This window comes from Tupaia chinensis, unplaced genomic scaffold, assembly GCF_000334495.1.
Source record: "Tupaia chinensis unplaced genomic scaffold, TupChi_1.0 Scaffold000017_1, whole genome shotgun sequence".
Classification (NCBI taxonomy): domain Eukaryota; kingdom Metazoa; phylum Chordata; class Mammalia; order Scandentia; family Tupaiidae; genus Tupaia; species Tupaia belangeri.
Window position 1 is genome coordinate 3,281,936 of NW_006159447.1, and position 27,125 is coordinate 3,309,060.

Below are 27,125 nucleotides of genomic sequence, written 5' to 3' on the forward strand. Positions count from 1 at the left end.
GCTGTGTCATTCCAGGGACAAAGTTGGAAGGGCAAGAGAAAATGAGACCACAAAGGGGCCAAACTTGCTTTTATAATCTGCTCACTTTCTCCATAACTAACCCACTCCTGTGATAACAGCAGTCATCCAACAGTGAGAGCAGAGGCCTCTGGCCTGATCACCTCTTATTAGGCCCCATCTCCCAGCACTGCTATACTGATGATTAAGTTTCCAGCCATGAACTTTGGGAGATACGTTCACATTGTAGGATGTGTAGAGAAAAAGATTTCACAATCCTGCCACAAAACTATATCTCATGGTATTTTCCTCCTGAACCAAGCAGGCCAAGTCTCTAATTAACATAGCCAAGATAGTTTAGGCACTGAAGAAGCAAACTGTGGAATGACTATCAACATGGATGAAAAAGATGATTTTTGCGATGTTTTAAAAGTAATTTCGGGGTGGCCCTCATAGTACAGTGATTAGATGTTGTGCAGAGGAAGCCAAATCCCACCACATGGACAATAGGGGTTTGAGTCCCAGTCCCTCGACTTCACACCTGACATGCATGTGCATGTGCCCAGAATCCCAGCAGGATGGAGACCTGGAGGAGGAGGGATAGAGCATGACCAGGCCATAGGGGAGGGAGGGGTTTGCTTTTTCTCTCATCTCTCTCATGCATGCACACATGCCCTCTGATATTAAAAGTCACTGCTATAGAGAAAATAAGTGGCAGATTTTAGAAACATCTTGGTACAATCTGTGCTACTTCTAAACTGATCATATGTGGGTTTTAATGCTAGTTTCTTTATGTTGAGTCCTGGAGATAAGAAAAAGGGCAAGATCTGAGAAATGGGCAGCCTGAAGTCTCCTAAGGCTTCTCTTTTTTTTCAGGCCAAACTCAAAAAGCTACTGTGAACCCAAATCTGTCCCCCTTTTGGAGGACTCTTAAAATCACGTAACTCCTGGCACTTCTTCCAAGTGTACAAATAGAGACTACCCTAAACTGACCAGCACTAGAAGAGATTCACAGATGACCCAATGCAAACTTAGCATCTATTTCCAAAGCCACACTCCTGTAGTTTTCCAGGCCCAGCCTCGTCAGCTAAGGCTGCCATGACATCTAGCCTGGACTGGGTGGCTTACATCACAGAAATTCATTTCCTTACAGTGCTGGAGACTGGAAGTCCAAGACCAAGGTGTCAGCTGGCTCACATTTGGGTGAGGCTCCCTTCCTGGCTTGCAGGAGGCTGCCTTCTTACTATGTCTCAATGGTGGATAGAAAGGGTGAGCTCTTGGGACCAGCAGACAGTGTAATGGTTATGTCGCTGGACTCCCATGTAGTCAACAGTGGTTCGAGTCCCAGGTCCAGTGGCATAAAAGTCACATTGGGCACATGTGCATGTGAGCTCAAAATCCTGAGAGGAGACTGGGGGAGAAGAGATCACAGCATGACCATCCGCCCTGGGGGTGATTTCTCACTTTCTGTCTCTCTTTCTCTCTGGCAAGTGCATGTGTCCTATAGTAAAAATCTCTCTTAAAAAAAAAAAAGGTGCAGTGAGCTTTCTGGTGTCTCTTCTCATGAGGATGGGGATACTAGTTTTATCAGGGGTCCACCTTTATGATCTTATTAACTTTGAATACTTCCTTTCTCCAAATACAGTCAAATTGGGGGTTAGAGCTTCTGCAAATGAGTTGGGAGTGAGTCAGGGGACACACGATTCAGTCTGTAGCTATGACTAACAAATATCTTAGAAGGTAAAGATAAACATGGTAGTGTTTTTACTGTATCTGCTGGGACATGACTTAGAAAAAAGTCTACAGCTTGAGACTGTATATCAGTTGTATGTCTCCACTTCACTCCATGGTAGAGACTGGTCAAAAAGAGCTGCTGGAAGTGTATTTCAGCTACTCTGAAGGAAGATTGGAAGAAGAGGATACTTCCTTTAAAGGCACTTCCTGGAAATTGCACACATTACTTCTTTTATATCCGTTAGATAGAACAAAACAACACATGGCTACACTTACATGCGAGAGTCTGGGAAGGGTTGAATTTATTCTGGGTGGTTGTCGTGGGTTGAATTGGATACTTCCAAGAAGATATATTGAAATCTTAACCCCCAGCACCTCAGACTGTGATCTTATTTGGAAATGGGGGCTTTCCAGAAGTAGTTGAGTTAAGATAACCGTGGGCCCTGACCCAACACGCTGGTGTTCTTATATAAAGGGGAAATTGGGACAAATGTGCACAGATGACTTCGTGGAGACCCAGGGAGAAGATGTTCGTGTGAGTAGAATGAGGCATCTGCAAGAGTTTCAAGCAAACTTCAAAACCTAGAAAACACGAGGAAGGCGCCTCCCCTGGACTGTCAGAGAGCATAGCCCTGTTTTACACTTCCAGCACCCAGAACTGAGAGATGTAAAATTTCCATTTTAAACTATGCAGGTTTTGATACGTTTTAAAAGTATCCTTAGGTAAGAAAATCTGGGGGAAAAAAGAGAGGAGTTCCGCTAATAAAGGAGAAAGAGACAATGGATACTGGGGGACAATTGATCATTTGCCATCAGCCAGAAAAAACGTATACAAATATCCTTCAGCAAATATTTGTCGAGTGCTTGCTGCATAAAGTATATGATAGCAGGTGCTGGGGATCCATTTGTGAGTGAATCCAGTGAGATTCTGGCCCTTGAGGCCTTCAGGTCTAGTGACAAAGTAGGTATTAATTACTCATAAGTAACTAGTAAATAACAAACTATATTAATGCACATAGATAATCATTACATGCACATATATTTAATTACAAACTGTGATGTGAGCACATTTTGTTTGTTTTCATTATGAAAATTACACACGGAGATTACAATGAAGATTACAAAGTCATGTGTTGAGCCTGTCATTTTGCCACTCAATCTTTTAAGTCCGCCCACCATTTTTTTTCCTGCCAGATGAACTCAAGTATTGCTGGGATTACAGTTTCAGCTTATTCTCCTAGGAAAGCCTGTAAGAGCAAGTGAAATGTTGGAAAGCCGAGATGGGAAAACATTCACTTGGCAGAGGGTCAGGTCACTGAATAGGAATTTGGACGTTGAGTTGATTGAATGCTCTGTTTTGCACATTTCTGTTCCTCTTCCGTGTCTTCCATCTCAGTAAATATCATCACCATCCAAAAAAAATTTAAAAATAAAAATAATAATAACAAAAAAGAAATAAAAAAGGGAACCAGCAGTTAGCGTAATGGCTGTTGCTGGACTCCCACGAAGTCGACCGCGGTTCACGTCCCAGACACCATGGCTTGGAACTCACGCCGGGCGCGTGTGCATGCGTGCCCAAGATCCCAAGAGGAGAATGGAGGAGAAGGGATTGCGGCGTGGCCATCCCCCCTGGGGGGTGATTTTTCACTTTCTGTCTCTATGTCTCTCTCTGTCTGTCTGGCGAGCGCATGCGCCCTATAGCAAAAACCTCTCCAAAAAAAAAAATCATCACCATCCACCCAGTTGCTCAGCCTAGGAGTCATGTTTGGCTTTCTTCTTTTCCCTCTCGTTCAAGATACTTCCAAGATGTATCTCAAATGTGCTTGTTTTTCCAAATCCAAACGACTACCATCTTTCAATAGAACTACTGTGGTTCTAATTGGTTTTCTTACACTTATTTTTGTGCCCTTGTTATCTATTCCCCAACTAGCAGGCAAAGGAAATCATGCCACTCTCCTGCTTGAGATCCTTCATTCCTTTCACTCTGCATTTACGATAAAACCTAAAATCCTTACTATGATTTAAATAGTCCTACATGATCTGATCTCTACCTTTCTTTTAAATCTTACTTCCTTGCTACTCTCCTTTTTGTTCTCCTCCCATTGTCAACTTTTAGTTACTTAAGCCGGTCCTCTCCTTAGGTTGCACTTGCTGTTCCATCCTCCTAGAATCCTCTTTTGGTGGCTTTTCACTCAATCCTCCTCATCTTCCACACCACAGCTCGAATTCTTCTCCTTTTCAGTTAGAATGGTGCTATGGTCTGAATGTTTCTGTCTCCTCAAAATCCATAGGGAGAAACTTAATTCTCAATGTGAGAGTATTAGAAAGTGGGACTTTGGGAAGTGTTTAAGTCATGAAGGTATAGCCCTCATGAAGGAGATTAGTCCCTTGTAAGTAGATATACACAAGACATTCTTCACTCATTTTACCATGCGTGGACACAGCTAGAAGATTCTATCTGTGAACCAGAAAGCAGGCCTTCACCAGACACCAAATCTGTAGATGTACTGACCTTGGACTTCCTAACTTCAGAACTGTGAGAAAGTGATTTCTGTTGTGTATAAGCCACCCAGTATATGGTATTTTGTTATAACAGCCCAAACAGGATAAGCTGGCTGGAAATTCTTCATAGTATTTCTGCCTACATCTCATTGGCTGAAATTGTGTTGCATGGTCATTTGAACAGGTATCTAGGAATCTGAGTATTTCATTTCTCAACCTCTATCAGGCCAAGGGAGAAGTTGAGATGGGGTAAGGTGAATCACACCTGCAATATCTGCCAAGGCCCCTAGTTTTTTAATTTCATACTTCCCTTTTTATTTTCTTCCAAGATATGTATTTATATATTTTTACTACCTCTAGAACATATGCTCTATGAGTGCAGAGAAAGTTTCGAATATATATGTTTTTGGTATATGACCAGTAAGTGTTTCTCGAATAAATAAATGAATGTTTCTGTGGCTAGGGACAGTATATACTCTAGTTTGGACACTGTCTTTGCTTTACCAGAATTAAAAAGCTTGTTGGGGTGGCAGACAGCCTATGGAATTTCATTCTAGTTCCTACCATACCATATGACAATTAAAAGACACTCAAAAGTTTTTTTTTAAAAATTCATTAGTTGATTCAATTTACCAACTCTTAGTATTTCTAAAATACAAAATAAAGTTTTGTAAGTTGGTTTCCAATGCCCCATCATTGTAATTTGAGATAAAACAAACCAATACAAAATGTATAATAGAGAAGCAATAACAAAAATATTTTATATAAAAATCCCTAGCACCTTCTCTAGTACAAAGTTGGTATGCATTTCTATTTTCTAAAAGAATTTGAGCAGATCAGTGGATGTCCAGGCAATATATTGTTTCAGTCAGATATAGAGGCAGAGAACATGAAACATATTTGTATTACTAAAAAGTTAGTTTTCTATTTAAGATTTTTGGGCACATATTTTACACTTTCAGTATATTTTCCAGATAACTATTGAAAACGGAATCTAAGATTTCTTGAAGTAATATTTGTTAAGTGATATTAGATGCTAGGTACCATTCTAAATGTATCAGCACTGTTTTATTGTTTATAATAACAATTACAGGACATAAATAGTGTCTTTTTTTTTTTAGTTTTTATCTAGAGGACACATGCAGTCATCTGAGAGAGAGAGAGAAAGGAAGAGTGAGAAATAACCCCTCCCTCCAGGGGGGAAATGACCATAATGTGCCTGGCATGCTTTTTAAGATCCTGGGGCCAGGACTCAAACCACACATTAGTTGTGTGGGATCTAGCACCTTCACCACCATGCCATGCCACCTGCTGGCCCAGTATTTTTATTTTTACAAATGAAAAAAAAAAAATAAGGGTCAGAGGGATTAATAAATACGCATAAAGAGACTTGTATGTGAATGCAGATATGACTAGATCTAGATTCTGTGCTTTGGCATTGTTATTGTGGAACTGATTTGTTACAGAGTAGATGCAGGCCAAAAACCCTTCATAGCATAAGGGCATAGGGGATCTTGTGAACAGAAGCATTACATTACATTTGGGGCTACTCTGTGTTGGCTTGTGCTGTATAGCTGTGTTTTCCAAGAACATGATACTGATAGATGGCATTTTGGAGAAGTGATAAACTCATACCAACAAAATTTTTAAAACTGAAAGTACTGAGTTCTGGAAACTAGAAAGAATATGTCCTTGTCTCTTAACTTTTCACATTCCAACAATTTGAGCAGCTCAAATCTGTTGACCTTAAAAATAAGATACTCCACATTTTAACTGATTTCTTGAATGAATTTTTTTGTGGACTTGAAGCCCAAATACATGAACCCTACCATCTCATGATACCAAGTATAGATTCTGATGCGTGATCATAGATAGCCTCAAGCCAAGCCTATCTAAGCATCATCAAATACCTTGTTCTCCTCGGGGTTTTGATATCTATCTTTTCTTTGTTCTGTATTTTGTCTGACACTGGTTCAAGTTCTTTTTTTCTGGCTGTGTCCCACATGTAGACTCATGTCTCTTTGCTCTAAGATTTCAATTTCTTCACCAATTAACTTCCAGCCACTATGCACAAATATACTTCTACCAGAATCATGGTGGAATGAAAAGTCAGAACCTACAAAGGTCTCCAGATTGGCCCAGAGCCAAGGATGTTCTGAATCCCACAGGACCACCCTGGCCCAGTGGACATGCTATTCTTCTGAGATCACCTTCAAACCAAGTTGGTTTTTAAGTGGAGAAGGAAGCCACTGACTGTGTTTAAAGGACTCAACTTTTGGATTGAGTAGCTTCATAAATGAAAATACATTGGGAGAGAGATAATTTTGTCAAAAATATGTTTGAAATCCACCCATAAATAGATGTATTTGAGTTTCAAAAGCATTAGTTCCATGAACAATAATCATAAACTTAGAGCTACAATAAAATTCCCCTTTTTCTTTTCTTTTTAATGTCTGATTGCAAGAAAGTATGTGTACTCGCCAGACAGAAACAGAGGGAAGGAAAGGGAGAATTCTTCCAGTGAGGCATGAACACACCACAATCCCTTCTCCATATTTCTACCCTATGGAGATTTGGGGCACACATGCGTGGCATGTTTTTCAAGTCACTGCAACTGTAATTCAAACCACCTTCAGCTATGTGGGACCCAACTCACTTAACCACTGGGCTACGGGGCAGACCTTTCTCTAGTTTTTAATGTTGTTTTGGGGTCACGTGCCTCTTCAAAAATCTAGAAACAGCAATGGACCCTATTCCCAGGGAAAAAGTGTGCACATATGCGTGTATGACATTTGCACAATTTAATGTTGCTCTTAGATCCAGGGGTCCTAGGATAAGAATCTCCCAGTCAAACCTCCTTATTTTATAGGTATGGAAAGTGAGTCCCATAGAAGTGAAATGACTTATGTGAAATGACTTATCTATGGTCAAGTGTCGTCATCATAAGTTGGATCTGATCACTCCTGATCGTGCTATTAAATGAGATGTATGGCATAGACCAACTTCAGTGCCTGGCTTGTTGGGGGTCTCCATTTATTTTTATCCCATCATAATCATTTCACTAACTATTAATAATATAATCTAGGCTATGTTTTTTTAAAGAATTATTCCATTTTATTTATTATTATTGTTATTATTTTAAATTTGCTAAAGGCATATGCACTATAAGAGAGAGAGACAGAGAGAAGGAAAGTGAGAAAGGAAGTCACTAGATCTGGGACTTGAACCATAGTCGGCCGCCTGGGAGTCCACCAACATGCCATCTGCTGGCCCCCAATCTAGGCTGTTTTACACTTAAATATTTCAATAGTAATAATGCCTGATTTTGTAAAGCATCAGAGAATACTACATTTCTCATTATATTCTCACAGCTTCTTGAAATAGAGATGAGTAAATACCACTGACTCCATTTTACACCTGAGAAAACAAAGACCCAAGTAGGTTGTTCAGGGCCAAGTTAAGAGTAAATTCCTGTTCTTTCCATGCTATGAATTCCATTTGCAGATACTGGGCTTGAATATAATCCTCCCATTTAAAGCAAGCATAGACAAGAACACAGAGATCCTTGAATGAATGCCCAGACAAGGGTTTCTCAACTTCTACTATGCTCCAGAATCAGAAGTTTGAGCGCTCCTTGACTGGTCTAGGTTGAGGCCCATATAGCAGCTCAACTCTGTTTAGAAATTCTCAGTTGATTTTTTTCTTTTTGTTTTTCCTTTCCTTTTCTTTCTTTTCTTTTTTTTTTCCCCCCTCTTCTCTTCTCTTTTCTTTTTGAGATTTTTACTGTAGAGTGTGTGCACTTACTGGCCAGAAAAAAAGTGAGAAATCACCCCCCAGGGGATGGCCATGCCGCAATTCCTTCTCTTCCATTCTCCTCTTGGGATTTTGGGCATGCACGCACATGCACCTGGTGTGAGTTTAAGCCACCAAGTCAAACACCTGAACTGTGGTCAACTACATGGGAATCTAGTTACATAACCATTATGCCATCTGCTGATCCCCCCAGTTGATTTTAAAGTACAACCAAGAATGACAGTTACCATCCCAGACCTTTTAAAAGGCAAATACAATGCTAGATCATCCAGTTGTACTATTGAATAAAAGACTGTGTTGATTTTTATGTCTCAATTTCAGACCGAAGGCTGTGTTTCACGGTTTGTTTTAAAAATACGTTACGAAAAAAAAAAAAAAATAGGTTACGAAGGCGTTTGGGTGGTGTACTTTGGGCCCTGAGGTATTTCCTTGCACAGCGTCAATTCTGCACACATTCGGAGATTTATTAGCTCCCCTGGATGTCAAAATTTGCATGGAGCGAAACAAGCAAAGAAACAGCCCTGGAATCTCAAACAGCTTTTTTAAGAGTCAGATATGGTGCATGCCCTCATCTGGTTGCTCTGAATCGTGACAGCTTTGCCAAGTGGCATCAAAGAAACCTGGCTGCCCTGATGACCAATGGAAAGCTCTCCTGTTATGTGTGCTTTGCCTAGAGAGGCTGCCTGTGAGCAGCTATGATCTGTACCCTCAACGCTTCCACCGCATGCCGCTCTCTTCCAGCAGCAGAGGCCTTTCAAAGAAAAAGGAAACATCCTTCATAGCGTCCTTAGAAAAGATTATGGCTAGGTTAAGGAATCTTATTAATTCAAAAATGCCTTAGATCATTAGTTTTAAAATATGAATTTTTCTCCATTGAAGAGAAAATGTTTACTTTTTCCCACATCTTCATACTTACATTTAAACCTATTCAGTTTGGTAAAAATTGTGCTGATGAAAAATTTACAGAGCGGGGTCTTAAAGAGAGCTCACGGGACCAGCAGTTGGCATAATGGCTATGTCGCTGGACTCCCATGGAGTCGACCGTGGTTTGAGTCTTGGACCCTGTGGCTTAAACTCACGCTGGGCACATGTGCGTGCGTGCCCAAGATCCAGAGAGGAGAATAGAGGAGTAGGGATTGTGGTGTGGCCATCGCCCCTGGGGGGGTGATTTCTTGCTTTCTGTCTCTCTGTCTCTCTGTCTTTCTGGCGAGTGCACACACCCTATAGTAAAAACCTTGTCAATAAATAAATAAATAAATAAGGGAGCTCACTGTTGGGAGGGAGAAAGTATGAGATGCCAGCCATCTGAATAAGGATGGCCAAAGAGACTCTCTGCAACTCACAGGAGAAAGCTGTCTTTGTGACAGCCACATATGGCTAACTGTGTAACCACTGGGAGACTGCAAGGCCCTAACTACGCTGTGTTCTGGGCAGGGTAGCTGCCTGCATATACTCACAGCTGGGATTGATGAGATCATGTTTCACTTTCTAGAGCCAAAATAATCAAGACCAGGCATAGACCTTATCATTCCAAGCCCAGAGGTGCATGACTATTCCCTACTGTGGCTAGGCCAAGGGGGACTAAATAGCATGAGGACCCACATTTTTGTAAGCTGGAGTCCTGAGTTGTGGTCTGTCTGCAAGCCCAGACTCTCATATCTGTGGACAGTCACAGTCACTCCTATTCAGGAGCTTCTTTAATTCCTTCTTCCCCCCACGATCTTTTTGAAATATCTTTCCATATTTAAGACAAATAGCTAGGGGGAAAATACATATTTAGGTTTTTAGGGCAGGGACACTATGTCCAATACTATAATGATGGTTATGTATCATAATGCATTTGTTTAGAAGGGTGGAACGTGCAACACCCAGAGTGAATTTGAACATGAGCTGTGGACTCTGGAAGTTACTGGAGTGTCAATATAGGATTGTGAGTTGTAGCAAATGTACCAGTCAGTGGGGGATGGTGATAATGGGGGAGAATATCTATGGTGGGGGGAGGGGCAGAGGACATATGAGAAATCTCTGTTCATGACACAAAGCAATGATAAATGTTTGAGATATGGATATGTTTATTGCCTTGATTTGACCCTTACACATTGTATGTCTATACTGACAGATCCTACTGTTCCCTAAAAAGTAAATAAAACGACTTGAAAAAAAAAATTTAATAAGAACTGCTTCTGGATAACCCTGGTTGAATACACACATGCTTTATTTCGACTACTTTATAAGAGATGCAAGAAATATGACCCAGTTGAATCTAGCTATCTGGGAACCTTTTGTGGAAGAATTTTTCAATGTCCAGGATGGAAGTCAGTTTTCCAGGGTTTGCGATAAATTAATCACTTCTTGGAATAAAGGAGTCTGTTCCTGGCTAAGAATCTAGTGGTTTGGCATTCAAAGTAAACATTGACAAGTAGGAGCTAATCTAGAGGGTAGATCAGTTAATGTAACTTAATGTCTGGTATATTCTCCAGGGCTGGAGGGAGGAAAGAACTGTTTTGTTTTGTTTTGTTGTTGCACATTAAGCTGGGCACTGTGCTTGTTTCTTAATATGTATTAGTGCCTCTAATTTTTTGTGACAGCCTTAGGAACTGGATATTACCTGTATTTTATAGTTGAGGCAGAAAGAGTTGAGTCAGCCTCTGATTGTGCAACTAAGTGGCAGAACCAGAAGCCACACTAGCCCACGTCTGACTGTCGACACATTGGTCTTTCCATTTTATCAATCATTCAGACTGGTTGAATTTACTGTAGTTTTTCATCCTCAGGTTCTTTGGCTGATGTCAGCAAAATATGCTTTCCACTCTGCCAGAATGATTGTAAAAAGTGCTCTGTAGGAGTGAAGGTTTGGAGGAATTCCCAATCTCCAAATCCATACAGTTCTCTGTGACTGGTGTGCTAGGCTCCTAAAGATGATATGGCCTACCTGACTCATTGACTCACACCTACTTTTTAATAGCTCTCCAAGGCCTTACTCCCAGTCTTCAGCCAAATCAGTGTAGAGCATTCTCTTGACCCTACAGCATAGGTCCTTGAACTGAGAGTCCTTCGTCGCTGGACTGGCAACTCCATTCACTAGTCCCTAGCCTGCGTGGTCTTGAATGTGGCCATAGACCGGTAGAATAAGGAAGGGATTCTAAAACAGAAACTATCTGCTTGGCTTCCTCCCTGGGGGCATCCAGCAAAGGATGTCAAAGAAGGCTGATTACTCCAGATCTCACCACACCCAAAAAGACATTACTCCATGTCCTATCCTATGTATAATCCTTTTACTTTTCCCACCAAAAAACTACCAAGTAGACGGTGGCATTACTATGTGCCTCTGCAATGTACATGCATGTGCATGCGTCCCTATACATGTGCCTGCACACACATGCACACACACACACACACACACACACACATACACACCACACAGTCATACTTTTCATTCTTAACCCAAATCAGGGCAGCTCCATCCTGGAAGAAGAATAAGGGAAATGAGAGATGCTGACTCACCCTTGGAAGTTAGGTAATGTCACCATCACATTACAGATCAACCCTTATGAATGAAATAAAATATGAAAAATGCATTGTATTTATTAAAACAAAGTTTTACTATAATTAGTTACCTGACAAATAGCTTTAATGTACTACTGCATCTTGCTTAGTAATTGATCCTTCAAAATCTTTGGCATGTTAATTTTGCATTTTTAGCATAATCCATAAAAAGGTATAATAATTTCTGGATATTAAGCAGTTGTAATAAATATTTAAAGACCAAACAGGTAATTGGGAGAAATGTTCTTATAGAAGAGAGTATTTGGAATCAGGGAAGAAGTCAGCTCTGTGGGGCCTCTATCCTCTTAGCCATAAGTTCCTGTGAGAGCTGACTACTTGTGTGGGAATTGGTACCTGTGCTGAGAATGCATCTCCGGATCTCCTGCTGTTTGAACCATCCTTCCTCATTCACAATTAGGGGGAATTCTAAAGAACTTCCTGCATTGGGACCAGAAGTTGGTGTGATGGCTATGTCACTGGACTCCCATATAGTCGACAGTGGTCCAAGTCTCGGACCTGGTGGCTTAAACTCATGCTGGGCACGTGTGCATGTGTGCCCAAGATCCCGAGAGGAGAATGGAGGAGAAGGGATTGCGGCATGGCCATGACCCTTGAGGGTGGGGTGTGATTTCTCGCTTTCTGTCTGTCTCTCTCTGTCTTTCTGGCGAGTGCACACGCCCTATAGCAAAAACCTCTCAAAAAACACAAAAAACAAAAAAACTTCCTGCCTGTAAGGGTAAGCCAATGTTGTATGGTGTAGGAATTTAAGAGTGAGAATTTATTCTTAAGTGATACACTCGTTTCCTTTAGTAGTAGAGGCAATCCACAGAATCGTGTGATAGAAAGTGCATACACTACTTCTTTCCAGCTACTAAACACCTCTTATAACCTTGAGAAACCAAATTGAGAGGATGCCTCTGTCTTTAGTGCAAGCCAGATTTGCTCCTAGAACAAGCATGAACTGTCCGTGAGAAGGTGACATGAACTGGGACCAGCAGTTGGCGTAATGGCTATGTCACTGGACTCCCATGTAGTCGACCGTGGTTTGAGTCCTGGACCCGGTGGCTTAAAACTCACGCCGGGCATGTGTGTGCACGTTCCCAAGATCCCAAGAGGAGAATGGAGGAGAAGGGATTGCAGCGTGGCCATCCCCCCTGGGGGGTGATTTCTTGCTTTCTGTATCTCTGTCTCTGTCTATCTGGTGAGCGCATGCGCCCTATAGCAAAAACCTCTCCAAAAAATAAAAAAAGGTGCCGTGAACTGTCAGTGTGGGTCATGTGTCCTCCATTCAACCTAAGGCACCACATTTCTAGAGGGAACCCCTGGGAAGGCAAGTGTGTGTCCTAAACCTTTGTGAATCCAAATTCTATGAACTGAGCCTGGGTTTCCTAAACCTCCTTCCCCTTTGAGTACACCAGAAGCCTCTGTGACTGATCGTAGGTGAGCTGAGTTGACTGACCAAGGAGCAACCTAGATCTGAAAAAGACTTATCTGTGGTCAATTTGGGCTAGAAGGGGTGTAGATTCTGTGTGAGATCAGCAGGCACTTAGAATTTCTCATTTTGAAACAAAAATGCTTTAGTGTTGCTTTTTGTTATTGTTGTTTTCCTGTAAAAGAGGGTCATTCTTGACATACCATTGGCTTTCCTTCAAGGGTAACTGTGCAGCCTGTTCTTTGGGGACACAATATAACCATATAGCCCACTTGAAATGCATAAAGCTTAGAGGCAGACTACTTCTCTGGAGAGAGAATCCTGTGTTTATCCAAGAACTGGTTCTCTGCCTCCTCCCACACCAGTCACTCTCCTGCCAGTTGCATACTTGGCAGAGAGATTTATGGGGCTGAACATACAGCTGCAAGTTTTGTTTCCTTCTACTTTTTTTTTTTTTCCAGGAACAGTGTTCTGCTGTCAGTACTGTTATGCAGTAGACACAAACACACAGACTACTTACTATAACCGCATTTGAAACTCCTAAGTAGTTGCTCCCTTGCTCACTGTGGGTACTTTGATAAACATGAAGTAGTCTACAGGTAAAAGGAATTTCTACTTATGCAAATCTTGACTGAGCTTATGTCTCTGTCTGATATTTTGGTGAAGAACCATCCATGAGCCTACTTACACTGCACAAGTGTTCTACATCTGTGGCTACTTTGTTCATGTGACTATCTTATGGACAGGGTCAGAGATTCCTTACTGGAATTCAGCTGCCCTATTTACTTTAAAACTATGCTGACTGTTTACAGAAGTTTCTGGATTCTCTATAGTTGGAGTTCCCCTAGATTCAAGCACATTTTCTCTCTTTGCCCGCCCTTTAATTTTTTTTTTTTAATCTGACTAAATAACACCAGTCCTAAAATCTATTTTCATTTTCCAAACTAGAATCTAAACTGGCTTTTCTGGGTTTAGAAGCATGTAGTGGTTTGCCTCACTTTCAACAATCTGCATTCTCTAGGCTATTTGGGAGAATAGGAATTGTGTGGGAAAAGGAAAATCAATATTTATTTAATATTCACTGGTATTAAACACTGGGATTAGTACTTAATCGTGTATGAGCCCCATTAAAAAAAAAAAAAAAAACTTGATCTCCATTTATAAACAAGGAAAGTAGAACTCAGAGAATTTTTAACTTCTCCAAAGTCATGCAACTAATAAATTGTAAAGGAGTTTTCTTTTCTTTTTAACTATGTAGAAAATGTAAAATATCTGTATGCACATTTCCAGTAATTATGAAGTGAACCTAGAAGTTCACTGTAATAATTATCCATGAATTCTAAGACCTTAGATTAGTTGTCAACTTGAGAATTTTTTCTAAGTTAATCATGTTAATCATAGTATTGGATACAATTCCAACAGTGGAAGTGCTGGTCATAGATGATGCCTATGTATTCCATATATCTAATCCTCTGCCTAGTTGTCCAGTCCTTTGTTGCTTTGACCTATTTGTTTGTTTGTTTATGCAAATCAAACACGTAAGTGCACGAAAGAGAGTCTTACATTCTTTCATTTGTGCTGTTCTGAACCTCAGTTTACTTATCTAAGAAGAGTAATGTTTCCTTTACAAATTTAACATAAATGAATCCCTGGCTAGTTTCTGGCACATAAGCAATTAGTAAACTAAAATGGCTATAGTAGTAAATATGTTCTTCATTCACTAATAGATTTTTTTTACATAGAATTTTAGATCTGAAGTATACTTTGAAGTCCTTAACATCTATTTCTTTTTTTCCCACTCAATGTATCATGGAGAACTAATATTAGAGAAGTGAAATAGCATGTTCAAAGTGACTTGGCTCATTGGGTATAGCCTTGAGACTAGAACTCATCTCCTGACTTCTGGACAGTGGTTTTTTGGTTTTTTGTTAGTTTGTTTGTTTGTTCGTTCTTTTAATTATCATACATCCAACTTTCCCTTGGGAGAAACACGCATTGAGGAGGAAGGTAGGAAAGAGAAAACGGGAGTATCCCTACAGGTGAATGTCTTAGGGAATTCATTTTTGCTGTGGACAAGCCAAACTTTATAGACAAGCAAAGGGCACCTTGTTTTGTGTAGCAACATCCGTACTTTGATCACCTGATACCAAATTTCTCACCGACCTACAGAAGACATATAGTATATTTAATTTTATGATATCCTGAGTCTATTATGAAGCAAAGTTTGCAGCAACAAGAAAGAAATGTGAGTGGAATTGGTAAAGGCAGAGATTAGGTAGTGTAATCAATCAACTTGATGAATGGTGTGGTTTGAGGGAGCTTGTTGGCTGAATTATATACAGCACTATTACCAAGGGCAGTTATGACCTTATCTGCACGTTATGTCTTTTCTCCTGGAATCTTTAAGCTCTTATCCAGGAATCATTCATCTTCACCTCATTATTATATTCTGGTGTCACTGACAGAAGAGAAGTTACCAACAGTGAGAGACCCTCTTTCCTTCTCCTTTGAGTCATAACACACATGGTTAGTTAAATTCCAGTTGAAGATAAGATGGCATATTGCCCTGCATGATCTAGCCCAAATGTAAAGATTAGTCTAAGTTATTCTTGATAGAGTTAAATGCCTTTTTCCTCTTCCCCCTCATTTCCTCCTCTGGATGAAGACAATAACGATGCTGGTGGTAATAATAATGATCATCTAGTGAACGTGATTCCTATTTTCAATAATGGCATAAGGAAAAATCAAATGCAGTGTTATTTCATTGTGTGAGAGGTGCTAAGACATTAGGTTGGGATGTTCATCCACACCGTGTCAGTTTTCAGAGAGCTGATTATCACTTAGGAAGCAGGGTAGTCTAGGGCCACTTACAGACAATCCCAAACTTAAATGACTTTTCAACTTTAAGATCTGTTTATAGGGATGCAACCCCATTGTAAAGTCAAAGAGCATGTGGATATCTGGTGAAGGTCTGTAGAAAAGATATACACTTTGGGTGGGAGACAGATCAGGATGATTTCTAGAATACATCTGAGTGTTTCACTTGATTAAAAATTGTAGTATGTCTTGCTATATAACAGCTTGGGTTTTTTTTTTTTTAATGTTATTAAATTGGTCCTACTAACTAGAAATGAGCTCTTGCTAATTCTCTTATTTAAGAAATGTTATTGCTAGAGAGTTTGCACTCTTGTGTCTGTGTGTGCATGTGTGTTTGTGTGTGTATATGTGAGAGAGAGAAAGAGAGAGAAAGAGAGTAAGAGCAAGCACTCCACCCCCAATGGGTTGTGGTCATATGGTAATCCTTTTCCTCCAATTTTTCTTTCAATCAAGATTTTGGGCATGTATGCACACACATCTAGCATGTTTTTAAAGCCACTGGTGCTGGAATTCAAACCATGATTGGTCAGGTGGGATCTGGCTTCCTATCCACAGTGCTTAACTGCTGCTCTATGGGGCTGGTCTTTTCTGATTACTTTCTGTGTCTGTGTCTTCTTCTCCTGATTCTCTCTCTGAATTCTTTGCTAAATGTGTTTTGTTATATTCAGAGAATGTCTGAAGTAAGAGTACTTCAATCCTCTTTTTCCTTCAAGATCAGAAAGAAAAAATATAGTGAGAGACAAGTCAGGGTGGCATTCACATTAACGTAGCAATTTCAGGGATGAAAGTGTCTTAGGGAATACAGATTTATGAAGTAAAAGACACTTAGGTCATCATAGGTACAGTGTTTCTTCCCAACTTCATCCCCACTTTGCATAAAATAATTGAATAACTGTGGTGGGACTTCAGCCATACAAGAACAAATGTGCAGTTGCACAATCCCCTGGGCACTCCAGAGGGCTATTGTACATCAGCCAGGACTGGTGCAGGGAGAGGAATTAGAGGCAAGATTCTTTAGTTGGTTTGGCTTCCTATCAGCAGGAAAAAAAGGCTGGACTTCAGCCTAGGTGTTTATTCCAGCTTGATCACACCCTGTAATGTGCTGAGTCCCAGCTCCCTCTTCCTGTTAACTCATGCAAGGCCAACTTCGGTTCTTAGAATGTTTCTCATTGCCCACTTGCTCAAAGACATTATTTATCTAGGCTTACTATGACTTTTGTTCTTCCTTCTCATTAGAGATATGGTGTCCCCTGTTCCTTTATTTGAATATTAGAGAGGGCCACTAGGTGTGCAGTGGTTTAGATGCTGGACTTCCATGTGGCCAATCACGGTTTGAGTCCCAGACCTGGTGGCTTGCTCTTTTTCTCTCTGGTGAGTGCAGGTGTCCTATAGGAAATGTAAAAATAATAGTAAGTAAATAAACTATTTTTTTAAAAGTTAGGGTACTGCCTCTTGCTGTCAGGTGAACAGCTAGATAAACTCATAACTGATCCCTTTCCTAAGAACTAGAGAAATGAGAAAATTATTTTATGATCTTTGAAAACAGATCTGTTAAAGAGATTTGTGAACAGAAGAAAGGCATTAACACTTCACTTGAATTCTAATTACCACCAGCAGGGGACATCCAAGCCCCCTACCCCAAGTACCCCAAATAGGAAGTTCCCAAGGCCCCCCCCCTTCAGAGGTAGTCACATGTCTTGTGTGTTTGTGTCTGTGCTCTTTACTATAGAAGAGAAATCATTTTCCCCAGGCTGTGTGTTTCCTGTGATTACTCATACTGTGTGCTGATTTACAAAACATAGTGTACCACAGATGCTAATTGAAAGTCCGTTATAACTGAATATGTTACATAGTAATACCTGCAATTCTAGATCATTTTGTACATTTTTAGTAAAAGGATCTTGGAACTGCTGGAACCAAAGCAATTGTTGAGAACATTAGGGAGAAATGACGTCTTTCCTAACAGCCTACCTCCAAAAATACTACCTTGAATAGAAGCGTGGTATGTTTTGAAGGCAGATTTTTTTTTTTTTTTTTGCCTTACTCAGAGTTTGAAATAAGTACCTACGTTTTCTTATTGTTGAAGATTTTAAGCAATACAAAAAGAAACCCAAACTTAACTGAATAAAAACCTTCTTATGAAGTTGGAAGAACCTAAACAGTAACACTGTAAGATATTTGAATGGAGAGTTGTCTTCAGCTCATTTGCCCATCTTTTAATTAGGTTGATATTTTTTTGTGGATATTCTGCTTGAGTTCCCTGTATATTTTGGTTATCAGTCTGTTATCTAAGGGAGATCATACTGGGAAAATTCATTTTCAATGTTTAAAGATATACAGTGAGTGAATGTAAGAAATAAGAAAAATAAATAAATAAAATTAAATAAGAACAACAACAAAGATATTTGAATGGACCTAGGATTATTTAGCCATTAAAAAGAAAAGACATATGTCTTCTGCTGTTCTCTATGTGTTTCTCTGAAGTTGCATGTACACATTATCCTCTGTAAATTTATATTTATATAGGGCTGTGGAGTCAGATGGAGTTCAATTTCCAGATATGTCACTTCACTGGGCAAATAATTTAACCTTGAGCAAGTAATTTAACCTCTGTAACATTTAGTTCGCTCATAAGAATTGTATTGGGGATCATAGGTTTCCAATGATAGAAATTAGCTATTGAAAGATAAAGAGAAACTGACTGGAAAGGAATCAAGCATATAAGAGAATCAAAGGCCTAAAGGGCCAAGCTTGGTAAAGAAGGAGCCAGGATCAATATGGGGTCCTAAGCATCAGAGCAAATGAACGTTCTTTCCTATTTTACTCTGATCCAGATTTAGTAGTCCGGGAGAGAGAGAGAGAGAGAGAGAGAGAGAGAGCGAGCCTGACTGACTTGGGTTACGTAACGCTGCGAATAACAGGTCAGGCACCTTAGTTGGTACTCCTATCTGTATTGCCCACAGGAGAAGAAAAGCGATATCTGAAAAGGATGTCAAGTCAATTTTAGAAGAATGACAGCTGCATGGCTAACACCTAACAGACATGACCACATGGTTTTTGGGAGGATTTTTGATTAAGTATGTAAAGTACCTGGATTGGTGCTTGGAAAAGAATATATTTTCAATAAATGATGTTTATTAAGAAATTGTCTGCTGTTTGGAAAAGGATTCTGGCTGTGGTACTCTGCCTCTTAAACCATTAATACATTGTAAGCGTTATGAAGGCAAAATCTCTGGTTTTTACATCTCCATTTTATTCAAGTTTTCCACACACTAGCTGGTGCAAGAACTCTTAGCATTTTTCCCCACGATATCTATGACAGAAGATCTTCACCTGATCTTTATACCCTAGAGCTGTGTTCAGGGAGCACACAGGTAAGAACCAGGGGATATGAGCAATTCACAGAGTAGTTGCGCTAACCCTGTTCCTGTCTGCTACTCTTGGGAGCTATGGATTCTCAAGAAGGGAGTTAAGATTGTCTTTATGCATAAGGAAACCTTGAATGAGCCTTATTTTATGAAAGAGTAAATCAGTTAAAAACTTAGGTACCTTAGAAATGCATGTGTGTGTATGCACACATGAAGCAAAACAGAGATAAGACCTTCATTTTTTATTTTTCTAAAATTAAATTCGGTTCGAGTCAGCGCTCACCAACGTTGATGACAAGTCCAGTGTTGAAGCATTTTGGTGCCCCTTGCCTATGCTCTTCCTCTCTGGGGTCACAGGTACTGCTACCCCAGGCTGCATCTCAGACTTAGGCTGGTCAATAAAATAAACTTTGATCAGCGTTAGTTACTGGTGTCACTGGTCTTTGCCCAGCTAGCCCTGTTGACTCCCCATTTTCTATCCCTGAACACCTGGGTGTAAGTCCTGAGCAGAGGTCACTGAACGCTCACCTCCAAGCTTTACCTTACATAGCCCTTATCATCCATGATTCTGTAGCCTCCCAAAGCCCCACAGGCAAGAATTTTATAAGGCCCCATCTTTGAACCAGATCGGCAGGCTCTCTCTTTCTCCAGGTGACATGGATCTACCCATTGTTGGCATCCAGCCCCTCCTCCCTTCAGTTTTTTACATAATACTTTGTTGAGATTTAATTCACATACCATACAATTCACTCATATAATGTCTCACTCGATGTTTTTTGTTGTGTTTCAGAGTTGTGCAACCATTGCCACAAGTAATTTTGGGGCATTCTCATCAGCTCTAAAAGAAACCCATACCCACTATCTATCAGTTTCATACCCCAACCCTCTAACCCCGCTCCTAGCCCTATGCAACCAATAATCTACTTTTGTCTCTGTAGATTTGCTTCTTCTGGATATTCATTTAAATGAACTCTTACAGTATATGGTCTATTATGACTCGCTTCTTTCACTTAGTATAATGTTTTCATGACTTGTCTATGATGTAGCATTTTTTTAAATTTAATTTTATTGCCGAAAAATATTCTATTATATGGATATACCAAATTTTATTTCTCCTTTCATCAGCTAATGAAATGTATATTTGAGGCCCTTCAGTTCTTGGAGTTTCAAACTATCTTCTCTTCAGTTCTTTCCCTTTGGTAGCCTAGATAAGGGAACACAAACTCAAAAGCCTTTCCACCTGGCATGAAGAAAAATAGACAGTGGTGAGGACTATGGCAAATTGAAAAGTGTGTGCCTCATTCAAAGGAGCAGCCCCTGCTCAGCCACTGCCACGCGCCCATGCAGACTTAGGGTTAATAGGTATGAATATCATCCCAGAGACACCAGAATCTGAATTGTTTTGTGAGGATTTCCTAATCTTTAAATATTGGTCAACTAAAACAAACACTATGTGGAACAGAACACACAATTGTGGTTAAGAGTAGATGTTGACTGTGATCCTTGAGTGATACAGATACATCTCTGCTTGGGGAGCCCGAAGAGTGGGTGGTTAGCTGGAGAGCAGCTCATCTGGAAATCCCGTCTTACCTGACAACACAAAAAGGTTGGTTCACCCCTTTGAGGGAAAAAAGGGCCCAAGTCTAAAGTCTAAAGGCCTGAGACAGGAGGGTCATGGAATTCCTCTCATTCTTTGGCTTGTGGGTCTGCTTTAGCAGCAAAAACAAAGCACAGACTGATGCCTTCATTAAGTTAGTGCTAGATTGTCCGGTAAATCACTGTGGCCTGCCTCAGGGTGGTTTATGACCTGCTAGTTTGTTGACTATGACTGTGCCAGACCTCAATTATGACCATGATCTTGACTGTGGTTGAGAACTTCTGATTTTGTTTAAGAGATGTGCTGAGTCCATGAGGAGAGATGTGTGGAGATGGGAAAGGAGAAGTGGTGATTATGTGCTCTTACAGAGAGAGAACACCGTAGCCGTGTCGGTTGCAGGAGGGGTTATGATAATAGCAAGTGTTTATTGAGTAAATACTTTCTGTTCTTCTTCTTTTACTTTTAATCCTGTGACCATGATGAAAGTGGGTATTATTAAAGGGAAAGAAATTAAGAGAACTCAGCATTGACGTAGTGTTTGGTATTTACAAAGAAGTTTTAAATATTTTATCTGATTTGAACCTGTGGGAGGGTAGGCATTTTTACTTACCTCTGTTTTATAAATGAGACATATGTATTGGGTCATTGGAAAAGTCATGACATGTTTTTCTATGCAAAAATGCCTCATGACTTTTCCAACGACCCAGTAAATTGTCAAGATATAGAAGAGAAAAAAAAAAAAAAAAAAACCAACTCAAGATCTTCCAGCAAAGGGCCTAAAACTTAAATCCATTCCTTTGAATTATAATTCTCATCTTTTCTACAGATACAGAGCTGTTCTAATACTTTCCAGTTTGGGTGCATCTAAGAAATAGGTCCAGATATTTTTTGACTTAATACGGTGTTCAAATGTATACTGATATTATCCACTCAGAAAACAATAAGAGGAAATGGTTTCCAACATGTTTTAGTATTTTCTACATTTTTTGGTTAAGTCCTGAACACTAAGTTGATTAATCAATAAATGAATAATTGGGAGCAGGTGTACACATTAATTACTCAAGCATTGTACTTAAAGAAGTGAGAATAACAGACATAGGCTGCATTACTAAAGTAATCCATCTCAACCACTCTGTCCTTTCTTTTCCCTCTCCCCAGCTTCTTCTCACCTGTCTTTTCTTTTCTCCTTTTCTTACTTATATTTTTTATTTGCCCAGTAAGAGAAAAATAATTTATAAAGAACAATAAAGTTTTTGGATAAATTCTACTTTATTTTTCTGATATGTTTAGTTAATGAATTCATTCAATACTGAATAGAGACTTTATGTACTTTACCTTATTTAATTTTTAAAAAGAATTATTTTATTTAACTTCATTTATTGTTATTATTTCAATATTTCCAGAGAGAGACAGAGACAGAGAGAGAGAGAAAATGGGAAAGCAAGCCTCCAGGTTCAGGACTCAAAGCACATTCAGCCATGTGGGAGTCCAGCCTCCTTTAACCACCATGCCACCTGCTGGCCCCATTATTTAATTCTTACAACGGTCTTATAAAGTAAGTATTCTGTTATTATTCATCCCTGTTTTAGAGCTGAGGGAAATAAGTTAAGCTAGTAAATTTTTAAGTTAGGATTTAAGCCCAGTTTTTAAAAATACTAAATATTTTTTTTTAATTATACTGCCTTCCAGAAACAGTGTAGCTTCTTAGAAATTATTGAATTGGAGTTGTTTGCTATATATGGTTGGGTATTTTAAGAATGCAGTTGCCAGGGGCCGTAGATAGTGTAGGGGTTACGTTGCTGGGTTCCCACATGGCCAACTTCAGTTCAAGTCCCAGACCTGGTGGCTTGAAAATTATACCAGGCACATGTGCATGTGTGCTCAAGATCCTGGGAGGAGAATGGAGGAGAAAGGGTTGCTGCATGGCCCTCCCTCTCCAGGGGGTTATTTCTCGCTTTCTCTCTCACTGTCTCTTGGTGAGCACATGAGCTCTAAGTCAAAAACCTCTTAGAAGAAGAAGAAAAAAACAAAAAAGAATGCAGTTACCTGTTGGGGTACACATGGTCTTTACCAAAGGTTTATGAAACACCAGAAGCTATGATAGATGGTCTTTCTTTCCCTCTCCTTTAGGTCTGTCAGTTTGTCGTCTCTGTCAATGGGCTTAACGTGCTGCACGTGGACTACCGGACCGTGAGCAATCTGATTCTGACGGGCCCACGGACGATTGTCATGGAAGTCATGGAGGAGTTAGAGTGCTGAGCACCCGGACCTCCCATCCTTTCCATGGCCTGGGGGTGATCAGCACCAGCACGAAGCAAAACAATGCAATGACAAGACTTCCATGCACGTGGATGGCTTTGAACACAGAAACTCTTCTCCATGCATATTCATCTTAGGTTGAATTTCATACACTGTTTGAATGTGGAAGAACCGGGTAACATAGCTAAAAAAAAAAAAAAAAAATCAGCGTAAAAACATTTGAGAAACAGAATTTTCCTACAGGATAGAATTGCCTTACTAGATTTCTATGTGTAGTCCTCATTCATTGTTTTTTCATCTTAGTTTGCATAAAGTTCTTGAAATGCTTCTCTAGCCAAAATAGCAACACGCTAAAACCCCCCAATAGAATACTTGTTACAGACTTTAAATTGCACTATCACCAATATTTGAATGGCACTATTTAATAGAGGATGGAAATTTTGTCAAACTTCAAATTAAAGCAACAGCCAAAGGAATCTGAGCTAACTAGCATTTTCAAGAAGGTTCTAAAACATTCGAGTGCTTAAAAAACATCAAAAAATGACTTTTTCTAATTCTTGCCTTTAGTATCAACTTTTAGATTGACATGTATTTCAATTATGGCATTAACTAAGAAAGAAAAATCAAAAAACTTTTCTGATGCTACTTAAAATTGCACCTAAATTGCCTCTTTTCGAGCCTAAATCACTTTGATTTATAAATCAACTACAGCAGCTTTCTAGAATCAATCCTGAATATGTTGAATGTTAAAAAAAGAGAAATTTGGGAGCCAGCAGGAGGCATGCTGGTTAAGGCGCTGGATTCCCACATGACTGACATGGTTCCATTCCGGGACCTGACTGCTTGAAAATCATGGTGGGCATGTGTGTGAGTGTGTGCCCAAATCCCAAGGAGACAGTAGAGGAAAAGAGATTGCTGAGTGGCCATCCCCCTGTGGGACGATTTCTCACTTTCCCTCTCTCTGTCTCTTTCTGTCTCTCTCTAGTAAGCACATGCACCCCCTGGCAAATCGAAAAAAACAAAAGCCTTCCAAATAAAAAAACAAAAAAAAAAAAAAAAAAAAAAAAAAAAAAAGAAAAGAAAAGGAAAGAAAAAATGGAGTGAGAGAGAAGTTTGTAAATACACATATAATCCAAAATTAAACCTTTTGGCAAGCTTTCACCTTGAAGGCCTTCCTTTTTAAGGGAAGTAGTCTAGAACTTGATCATATTTGATAATCTTGAAATTTTAAATTGCCTTCTTTGAATTTCTACTGGCTTTCTAGTGTAACATATTCTAAGGACATGACATGCTGCTTATTTGGGGAAATTAGTTTTCATGAAAAGCATTATCTTGTGTTGTAACTCTTCAATCCACTTGTATATATGCATGTTTCCTCTTTTTTGGTCTAAAGAGTACATTTTGGGGCTTGGTGTGTAGAGGAAATTTTTTGAAGTGCCAAATTAGGAAGTCAGGGAATGGTAAATTCTTCTTCATTTTATATAATGACTTCTGAACACTGGGGTTGCTCCCTTATGCATTAACAGAATAAAATATGAATAAGGTACCTCAGCTATTTCTTTGTGATAGGTTATGATAATGCATTGGTACTGGTAGAATGGACATATCGTGCCGAAGATATAATGTATATATGTTTCTGGTAATCCAACTTTTCTGATCTGTAGCTGTAGTCAGAGAATAGGATTTTGAAGTAATATTGAATATCTAACAATATTGTCGATCCATGTTTGAGAAATATTGCCTCTGTGTGTGTGTGTGTGTGTGTGTGTGTGTGATGCTCTGTGCTTCAGCATTTACAGTGTCTGATCTCCTTCAATCCTCAGCACAACCTTGCAAGGTAGATATTATCACTCACACTTTCCAGATGTAAAACCTAAGTCTGAGCAGGGTTAAAAATATCTGCACAGGGGACCAGCAGTCGGCGTAATAGCTATGTTGCTGGTCTCCCACAGTCGATTGTGGTTCAAGTCCTGGACCCAGTGGCTTAACCTCACGCAGGGCACATGTACAAGGGTGCCCAAGACCCCAAGAGGAGAATGGAGGAGAAGGGATTGCAGCATGGCCACCCCCCCGCCCGGGAGGGGTGATTTCTTGCTTTCTGTCTCTCTGTCTCTGTCTTTCTGGCGAGCACACATGCCCTATAGCAAAATACCCACTCAAAAAAAAAAAATGCATAGCTGCAGAAGCAACTAAGTGATGTAACCTGAATTCAAACAGCTTTGTTTAAAGCTAAAGCCCATGTTACCCTCCCTCCTCTAATCTTTCCCCATTTACAGACATTCTGATCAGGTGTGGTACTAAGACTTTACGTCTCTTTTTCCTATAGATGTGTGAGGTCAATACCACCATTATCCCCATTTTATAAATCAAACTGACTCATAAAGCAGTTAGCTATATATCCTATGACACACACCTAGTAAGTGGGAGACCTTACCACTTGGTTTTGAAGCGTTTATATAATATCTTTAAGAGATGAATCTTAAGGGCCAGCCCGTGGCGTGATGACTAAGGTGGCTGGATCCCACGTGGCCAACTGTGCAGGTCGAATTCCAGACCCCATGGCTTGAGAAATGCACAAGGCATGTGTGCATGTGTGCTCAAGGAGATAGGAGGAGAAGGGATTGTGGCATGGCCATCCTCCCTGGAGGATGATTTCTCATTTTCTCTCTTGTTTGTGAGCACAATGCCCTATGGCAAAAAAACCAAAAACAAAAACAAAAACAAAAAACTCTTAAAAAACCTCTTAAATGCTTTCTTTCCCCAGGTAAAGAAGAAGAAATGCTTTCTAAGACATGCTATTGTCTTCTTTATCTGTTTCTTCTACTTTTTACTTGTGTCCTAATGCTCGTTTTTCTTGGGCCTTAGCACAATAAAACTTCCATGTAGCCCATATAGGCACTGGAAAAGTGTTTCTCTTTAGCTACTCCACATAGCCCCCTCTTGCCTGTGAGAGAAGAAGGAAAGGAGAAAGGAAGGAAGGAAACAGGGAAGAAAGGTAGAAGAGGGAAAGGAGGAAAGAAAGAGAGGGAGGGAGAGGGAGGGAGGAAGGGAGAGCTGTTTCCATTTGGGGTTCCCATCACCCTCACTTTTAAGGCCAAATGCCAAATAATCTCTTGAGGCTATGGGAGTTCCACCTTGCCTATTCCTCCAGTACACCCCTGACATCTTCACACAGAAATGAAAGCGGATGCTCCTACTTCCTGAGGAAACCCTTGTGATCTCCTCACCTTTGAACATGCAGTTTCTCCTCCCTGGAATGTTCTTCTTTCTCCCTTTTTGCCTGAAAAATTCTCAGTTCCTCCTATGCATTATCTCCTCTGGGAAGCCTTTTCCAGCTTCCCAATTCCAGCCTCGATGACCCTTCTCTAAATTACCGTTGACCTTTATGCCCCCCTCTGCATTATAACGTCTTTACATCTTTGTGGCCTTGTTACCTACCTATCTCCCTAACTAGCTCCTAAGCATCTGCAGAACAGGGACTGTTTCATGGTACCCAGGGTATTCCCTTCATCCAGCACAGTTCCTGGCAAACAGTAGCGTGTCACCTCTCCTCTGTTGTCTAACAAACCACCCCAAATTGTGACTTACAATATGCCATTTGTATTCTCATGATGTTATGGATTGGCAGTTTGGGCAGAACTCTGCTGAGCTGGCCCACCAGTGGCTCTCAGTTGGGTCAACACACACATTTGTGGTCAATGAACAGGCTGCTTGGAGGCTGGCTGATTTGGGATGGTTTCGTGCATTTGTCTTAAGGTCGGCTGAGGCTGTCGGCTAAGATACCATCTCCACTGGCCTTTTTCCACAGAAGAAAAAGGAGAATGAGATTGGAGAGCGAGAACAAAAACAGCAAGACCTTTTCTCTGTTGTTATGTGATGTCACTTTCACATCCCTGTGAGCCAGAGCAGGTATTGAAGTTGGCCCAGAATCAGGACATGGGGAAATAGAGGTCACCTTTTGATAGGAGGAATTTCAAAGAATTTGTGGCTACTTTTAATT

At 40.1% G+C, this 27,125-nt stretch overlaps 1 protein-coding gene across 1 annotated transcript in view; it reads left to right on the forward strand.

Moving 5' to 3' along the window:
* The window catches only part of DEPTOR (DEP domain containing MTOR interacting protein), a 157,739-nt gene extending 134,387 nt beyond the window's left edge, over positions 1 to 23,352 (forward strand). Inside the window, exons 11-12 of the mRNA XM_006140060.3 lie at positions 16,681 to 16,688; positions 22,997 to 23,352. Of these exons, the coding sequence (XP_006140122.1) occupies positions 16,681 to 16,688; positions 22,997 to 23,125 (137 nt within the window). The 3' untranslated portion in view covers positions 23,126 to 23,352. The remainder of the gene's footprint in view (positions 1 to 16,680; positions 16,689 to 22,996) is intronic.
* Positions 23,353 to 27,125: the final 3,773 nt, after the last annotated feature.